The sequence below is a fragment of the Tasmannia lanceolata genome, unplaced genomic scaffold (assembly GCF_043159265.1).
Source record: "Tasmannia lanceolata isolate RefF3 unplaced genomic scaffold, GAP_Taslan_0.1 ptg000005l, whole genome shotgun sequence".
Taxonomy (NCBI): domain Eukaryota; kingdom Viridiplantae; phylum Streptophyta; class Magnoliopsida; order Canellales; family Winteraceae; genus Tasmannia; species Tasmannia lanceolata.
In genome coordinates this window covers 10,727,381-10,734,726 of record NW_027518682.1, presented here as the reverse complement: position 1 = coordinate 10,734,726, position 7,346 = coordinate 10,727,381, and the positions used below count along the sequence as shown (strand labels likewise).

Sequence of the window (7,346 nt, the reverse complement as noted above, 5' to 3'; positions counted from 1 at the left end):
CTTAATATCAGATGACAGTGCAACAAATATTATTTTAGAGGAGGATGCTGAGACCGAAAAGGCACAAGTTGTGGAACCAGTGGCAGATCTCATTATCCTCAACTATGTCATCCACACCAAATCAATTTATGAATCCCAATCATTTAGAGGTGAATTTTGGTGATATGTCAAGTTTTTCCTGCCATGACGAGCAATTACATGTCTCTCCATGTAATCTAATCAACCAGCATCCATTTGCTGAGCAGTTCTCCATGTTGAATTCTTGGGAGGACCACCTCAAACAGAAAATCATTCGAAGCGTATCAACAAATTTAGCCAATGAGTATGATTTTTGCTCTTTTAGACATGCGATGGATCAAATGTTTGTTAATATGGCAACTGAGGAGGACAACCATAATATTGCAAGTGATACTCTAAGTTTCCCGGTTGACTTGAGCTACACAAAGCGCTTGGGTCCGCTCCTTGGAAAGGAGGTGATATTGGTCTACTGGATGTAACTATTTCAGGAGAAGATAAACGCAACAACTCAAGTCCAATCTGTGATATATGTGAATCCAATGGATTGTTTTTGGATGGAGACAGTCTAGAGCATCTCTTACATGCAGTGGTAGGCAATGTATGTGGTGGTTCATATGAGAATGTATTCACCAGATCTAACAAAATCAGATCACCGAGTAGCTCATCTGGGCAGTTTACCACCTCACGCCAAACAGAGATTAGATCTGGAGGCAGTGCCTTGGTAGAAAATGATTTGGGTGTGTGGAACAATGGGAAATCTGCACTTGTCTCCAGAAGTGAAGTGTTCACAAGTTCTCCAACTTGTTCTATTTCAAAGGGAGCAAGCGCAGTCATGGATGAAAAGGGGCAGAAAATCAGATATGCACAATCCAGAAAGGGCCCAAAGCCATATCAAGTTAGCAGAAGAAAGGATGGAGATGGAGCTGGAACTGGTGATACTCAAAGGCAGCGACCGAAGGATAGGCAGATGATCCAAGATCGGGTTAAGGAGCTACGAGAAATGGTCCCAAGCGGAGCAAAGTGTAGCATTGATACGCTCCTAGATCGAGCTGTAAAACATATGCTGTTCTTACAAAGTGTTATGAACCAAGCCTTGTAGTTTAGAGCGTGTATCTTAGGAAGTTTCCCCTAGCCTTAATAGAGAGGTTCCTTGTAGGGGGCATACATTGCCTCATTTATAGAACCCTTTCCAAGTTGTATCCTAACTTGTCCCCCTGCTAGTTGGAGACCAACTTGGTCTATTAGTTGCCTCGCCCCTAGTTATTCATTGCAAGGGCGATGAGGGCGCTAGCCCAAGCCCATTATTTTAGGGGACTTGCTCAGTCTTAGTAGAGCTTCCCCTCTTTTATTTAGAGACTTCTCTAGTCTTTTAGAAACCTTTAAGTGGTAATTTCTCTTCCTCATTTAGGAGACCATTGTGTTCTTATTAGAGAGTTCTGTGCTAGGAGACACACTTTGTCTCATTGAGGTAGTTCTCTTTTTGTAGACAAGCCTCATTTTAGACCTACCCTTAGGGAGGTCGCTTTAGTTTGGAAGGGAGTATACCCATAGGAGGCATGCCTTGCCTCATTTATAGAGCCCCTATTTGGAGACAAGCCTTGTCTCATTTAGAGGGTTTCCATTTTTAGAAGGCTTATCCAGCCTTATATTAGAGCAGCTCCTTTTAGAGAGTCTTTGACTCATTCCTCCTTTGAGTTATAGTATTAGAGAGCCTTTGGCTCATCTATCTTCGTTAGTGATTTTTATTAGAGAGTCGTTGACTCACTCGTTCTTTGGATGGCATTGTTAGAGAGTCGTTGATTCGCTCGTCCTTCAGGTAGTGTTATTAGAGAGTCTTTGACTCAGTTGTCTTTAGGTTTTATTAGAGAGTCTTTGACTCATTCATCTTTTGGTAGAATTAATAGTGAGTCTTTGGCTTATTTACCTTCTTTTAGTAGTGTTATTAAAGAGTCCCTGACTCATTTGCACCCTTCTTTAGTGTTATTAGTTAGGAGTTTCTCCTTTAGAGTTGTCATTATTCCACTTTGATTAGGGACTAACTCAGTCTTATTAGAGCTTTGCCCGTTTGAGATCTTAGATTCGTTTTCTCTGTTCTTGGGACACTTCTTTTCGTGTCTTGGTTAGTCTCTTTGAGACGCTTATTGTTTGTTCGGGGTTTCCCCTTTAGATTTAGGGCTTTGCCCTAACTTGTGGTTATGCTTGCGTGTTCTCTTTAAGAGTGAAAACATTTAAAGGTCCGAAACATTGGAAAATCTTTAAAATCCAAAAACATTAGAAATTGAAACTCAAAAATATTTGAAAACTTTAAAAGTATAAAAAAACATTTGAAAATTTGAAAAGCCTTAAAAAATCCTGTGTGTTGAGTTCGGTAGTAGTTTAGGAGAGTTCGTTTCGAACTACGTTGGCTTGATCCTCTTCCACGAGGTACGTAGTGCAGCTTGAGATCCATATCCCAAGTCCAGCCAAACTTTTGTAAATAGCTTTTTAAACATTCTTCGAATAACCATATTTAAAACCCTGTTTTCAAAAGATCTTCCTCTAGAGTTAGGAGTTTCTCCTAGATAGAGAGTTTTTCAGAGTTAGGAGTTTCTTTTGATAGGTTGTTTGATTGTTTGTTTGTTGTGTGCTTGTTTTAGAGTTAAAGGTTTGTCCTAGAGTTATAGGAGCGCCTCCGTCCGGTCAGTCGGCGATCCACATCGCCGAGTGATGACTGGAGTAGGATACATTAGTCCCCCCTTTGTTTTCCTTAGGAAATACAGCTTAGTTATACATAGGTTGTAGGAACCACCTGCATTAGCTTAGGGCTAATCTGCATTTAGTTAGGGCATATAGGGTGTTAAATGTATATTGACTAATGGGAGCGCCCTGTTGCCTGTCAGTATTCCTATTTACAAAAAGAGTCTTCTAGTTTGACAATTTGCAAATAGAATCATCACGTTTGAGTGAATTTTGCAAATCAGGCCATGCCATCAATTTGTGACCAAAATACCCATGGTAGATTTTTTTTACTCATTGAAAGAAACCAAAATGTCTTTGTATGTGAAAAGACAAAAAAGTATACCTAATAAAAAAGACCAAAATACACATGACAGTCAGTGATAATTTTTTAATCAAGGATGTGGGAATATCATTTCTTTATATGCTAGGTTTCTTAGGCATGGGTATAAAAAAAAGTGCCCCCCCCCCCCCCCCACCACATCAAAACATGACATGAAAAATTGTGGGCCCCACCATAAAGATGAGCTCGGTTGCAGATCGTGAGACCTACCTCATCAAAACATGAGACAAAATGATTGGTAGGCCCAACCCAATGAATGGGTTTGAATTGAGTTGCATCCTATCAAAACATATTCGTGAGCATCTCAGATTTGAAATTTTGAATTGAGTTGGTGAAACCCATCCTTAATTAAAAAGCTTATAAGTTTATTAATGATAACAAAGAAAGGTTGTTATTATAAGCAGTTGAGGATCATATCATTATTCTTCATGCTTTTATTGCTTTTCCATTTCATTGGTGCTCTTCAAATATTCTCAACTCATTTACTTTCCATCATATTTTAATTCATCTTCACTCACATACTTTCAATTACACTTCGGTTTATCTTCATTTATTTAATTTGAATCACACTTCGATTTATTTACTCACTGTCTTTGGTCATAGAATCAATGCTTTCTTAGTTGTTAATGCAATTGACAGATACTCTGCTAACTGTTGGCTTCATGCATATTGATGATTTATCGACTACTTAATATCCTTTGTTATAATAATTGCTGGAATTAATAACAAAATTATACTCCAGTCCAGATTAAACCCACAAAAGGGGTAACTTGGACATCCGTAATTGCCTGGTTGAAACAAGTGACCGAATCAGTGACTTATGACCTTTGGTTCTTCGGTTGCAACTGAGATTGGACGGTCGATTTGGTGCTTTGAGTCAAAGTATAATTCTGGCAAACACATCCACCATATTTATTTAATTAGACTTGATAAGCAAATATAGAATAAAAGAAGATTGTTTCTGTCTACAAATTATAATAACAAATCTATTTAATGATATGATCCTCAACTCTGCTTTTAGTGGGTTAGTGTTGATTGTCACATGTACATATTCTCCTCGTATTTACACTTCCACATGTTGATCTCTCACTGTTCCACAGTGTTTTGAGATTTCCCTCGAATCTGACATGGGCCCACATACAGTAATGCAAATATGTGGGCCATCTATGTCCATAAATGGTTTTACGTAAGCTCGGTGAAGAGATGGCGATTTCTCCAAAATTACGGTGGTGTCCTTGAATTTTGCCATGGAGGCAAGCTGATCAACGGATTCTACGATTTTCTCTGTGTGTTCGATGATTGTGATGAGTAAAGATGCGATGGTGGCCGCCGATAGCATCTCTGATACATCAGTATGGTTCGAGACAGTGGTTTTCATGGCGGTTTTCAGATCGGCAGTGGCGGTTTTTGCAACTGCCAAGTGATTAGCGGCGGAGATTGGTTTCGTCATCGTTTGAATTGCCAATGCTAATTCCGATAATGTTTTGCCGCATTCCGAGCTCATCTTGGTGCACCCTGCCTGAATTTGTTGCCGGAGTTCGGTTGGTGCCTAGAAGAGCAGTAATAACATAATGTGGTCAGATGGGTAAGTGAATGATTAACTAACACCAACTCTAACAGCTTAGGCTTTTTGAGTAATTGATTGTTTCACATGGTATCATAGCGCTGCGCTATGGGTTCTGGGGTTCAAAACTCAACTCTTTAATATTAAAAATTCCACGAGTAAGGACAGCTCACAAAAAGAGGGGCCACAGGTGTGAGGGGGAGTATTGAAGTATAAATGATTAAATGACACCAACTCTAACAACTTAGGCTTTTGGAGTAATTGGTTGTTTCACAGTAAGTGCCTACATAATATGAAGTGTTTTTTGTAAGTTGAATTACCTACATCTCATTTAGTCCTATTCTTTTTATTGGGCAGTTTGGTGATTTTGGCATCAAGGGGTGGAGATTATGTTAGTTTCCTTTTAATGAGGTATTAGGGTAAAAGGGACTTCTTAGTACCTGTTTTTCTGAGTTGATGCAAGTGTTAAGGCCTTCTATGTAGTAAGCGCATTGCCGTGTTAACGATCCAATCTTCAGATATTGTTTCCATGGATGGCGAAACCCGAAACGGCCATGACCCGGTTCCCATCTTGCAAAATTAGCCTGCAAAATTGAAAAAAAAAATTACATAAATAACCTGTGATAAAAATGAAGCTATTTGATTTTAATTCACAAACTAAACCTAACTACCAGTTAGGACATGTTTGGCAAACATAAAATAATATTCTATGGAATATTTGTGCGGCCACTTGTGACGGATTGATGAGAGGCTGGGTGTTACGGAGCATGAAAAGCCCATAAAAATAGGAAGAAAAGGACCCACAAGTTGGGTCCATGAATATTACATGGAATAATTTTTTTAATGGTTGTCTAACATGCCCTTTAGAGCGTTTCAAAAACAAAGACCAAACCCCCCCCTGTTGTAACACATGCACAAGAAGACAAGGAAGTGAGCTCCAATCCTACGAAATGCAAAAAACATAGGAAATTAAGGACCAAATCCTCAGTCAATACCCCTCTCTTTTGTATGTTACAAACGAAATCCTGTTTTGAAAGTGTTTTCCTTAATTTTTTACAACCCACAACCTTGGCATTTTAGTTATTCCACTTAATCAGGGTTAATTTTGTAAACTTCTAAAATTAGTGGCTACTTTGGCGGTCATTGTCGGCCACAAAAGTGGAATTTAATTATATTTTGTTATGAAAAGGCTTTGGAAAGTAAAGGGATCCAAGCTAGGGGAAATTCATATGTTAGCTTAATTGTAAGAAACACACCCTCGTAAGAAAGACAAACATATGTAATAGTATAGATGACTCACCAGAGTCTCTTCAGATGTCTTTGAATTTAACACAGCTTTATATCCTTGAAGAAATGATTTCTCCTTTGAAACAACCACATTCTCTCCAATTTCCATTTTCTGGAAGTACTCCTTTGGAAATCCTGCAAAATTTCTTAAGTATTAGACTCTTAATTAAGGCCTATAAAAAAGAAGAAGAAGAGAGATGGTTTTTTTATTTGTGCTTAGTATACCTTCTAAGAAAATTGCAAGTAATTCAATGTTGAGTGCAAGTAGGCGATGGAGATCTTCACCAGCCCAAACAGGGCAAACGAAAATGGAAATGAACACGCACACAGAGCTACCAATCATAATTGTCGATAGTCTCTGGTGAGCTAATGCCACGAGCTCATTGACCCGATACCCCGAAACCGCTACAAGGCTAAATGTTAATATAAATATCACCACTCCATAATCATATCTCGCCTTAATCCTTGGAAAGAAGCGCGCAAATGTTGCGCCTGCAGCTGCATGACCAACCAATTTAAGCTCAATTCAGTATAAAATATGTAAAGAAAAGGAGACCCAGATTGGGGATTTTTTTTTTTTTTGTTCTTTTTAATCACTATATTATACCGAATATGAAGACAAAAGCTCCAAGAATTATGGGTTCTCCTTTCTTTCCTGAGAGGCTTGCCAAGTGATGAGCCCCAACTGCTAGAGTACCAGCTAGTAATGTTGCAAATGCTCTATTCAATCCTTTACCGAGTGTTGCACCTGAAAAAAATAAATTCAAATTTTGTTAATTTTGATTGCCCATGTGGTAAAAAAAAAAAACAGAGATAATTGAAAAAGAGAGTTGGTGTCCCCACTCTCTTGTTTTGATATTTGAATATCTTTATTTTACTTCTTTCTCATTGGTCGTTACAATTCCGAAGAAGCTTCCAAAACCAGTCACAGAAGTTTAAAATTAAAGAGAGGACAAAAACAAGGGAGTTTGGAATTCATGATCAACTCCAAAAAGAAAATGTGAGTCTCTTTGGTGATTTCTAGTAACTCACCTACACTGAATTCGAATACCACAACAACTGTTAAAACAGCCCACATAGCCGCGACTCCGAAGTCATTGTATAATGGCCTAAAATAGTAGAATAGAGAAACCAAAGATAGAGCCAATCCAACTTTGAAAGAATGAATAATCCTTCTCGGATCATCTTCTCCGATCTTCTTCACATTATTCATCATCTTGACAGCTTTCTTCTTGACCCACCGCCATTGCCGACCGAAAAATCCGATTTTCTCGTCTTTTCCTTGCCCAATTTCCATAGCTAATTAGATGGAAAGAATATAAGGCCTACTTGCAAGAGCTGATATGATAATTAAGAGAAATGAGATGATGGGTATTGCTCTCTTCCTTATTGCTATATAGATAGGGGTTGAGAGGAAAA

The 7,346-nt window shown here is 38.5% G+C and overlaps 1 protein-coding gene across 1 annotated transcript; it reads right to left on the bottom strand.

Annotated features, from left to right (window-relative positions):
• Window positions 1–3,964: 3,964 nt before the first annotated feature.
• On the bottom strand, window positions 3,965–7,346 carry LOC143876612 (aluminum-activated malate transporter 2-like). Its single transcript, XM_077378310.1, has 6 exons — window positions 6,960–7,346; window positions 6,535–6,675; window positions 6,153–6,425; window positions 5,941–6,062; window positions 5,081–5,224; window positions 3,965–4,625 (listed from the first exon to the last, which is right to left on the bottom strand). The coding sequence occupies exons 1-6, from the start codon at window positions 7,222–7,224 to the stop codon at window positions 4,140–4,142; spliced, it is 1,431 nt and encodes a 476-aa protein (XP_077234425.1). The 5' UTR covers window positions 7,225–7,346; the 3' UTR covers window positions 3,965–4,139.

Coding starts and splice junctions, on each gene's coding strand:
- LOC143876612 (XM_077378310.1), bottom strand. CDS start 7,224: ATGGAAATTGGGCAAGGAAAAGACGAGAAAATCGGATTTTTCGGTCGG. Junction 6,063..6,152: donor ACTTGCAATTTTCTTAGAAG/GTATACTAAGCA, acceptor GAAATTTTGCAG/GATTTCCAAAGGAGTACTTC. Junction 5,225..5,940: donor AGACATCTGAAGAGACTCTG/GTGAGTCATCTA, acceptor TCAATTTTGCAG/GCTAATTTTGCAAGATGGGA.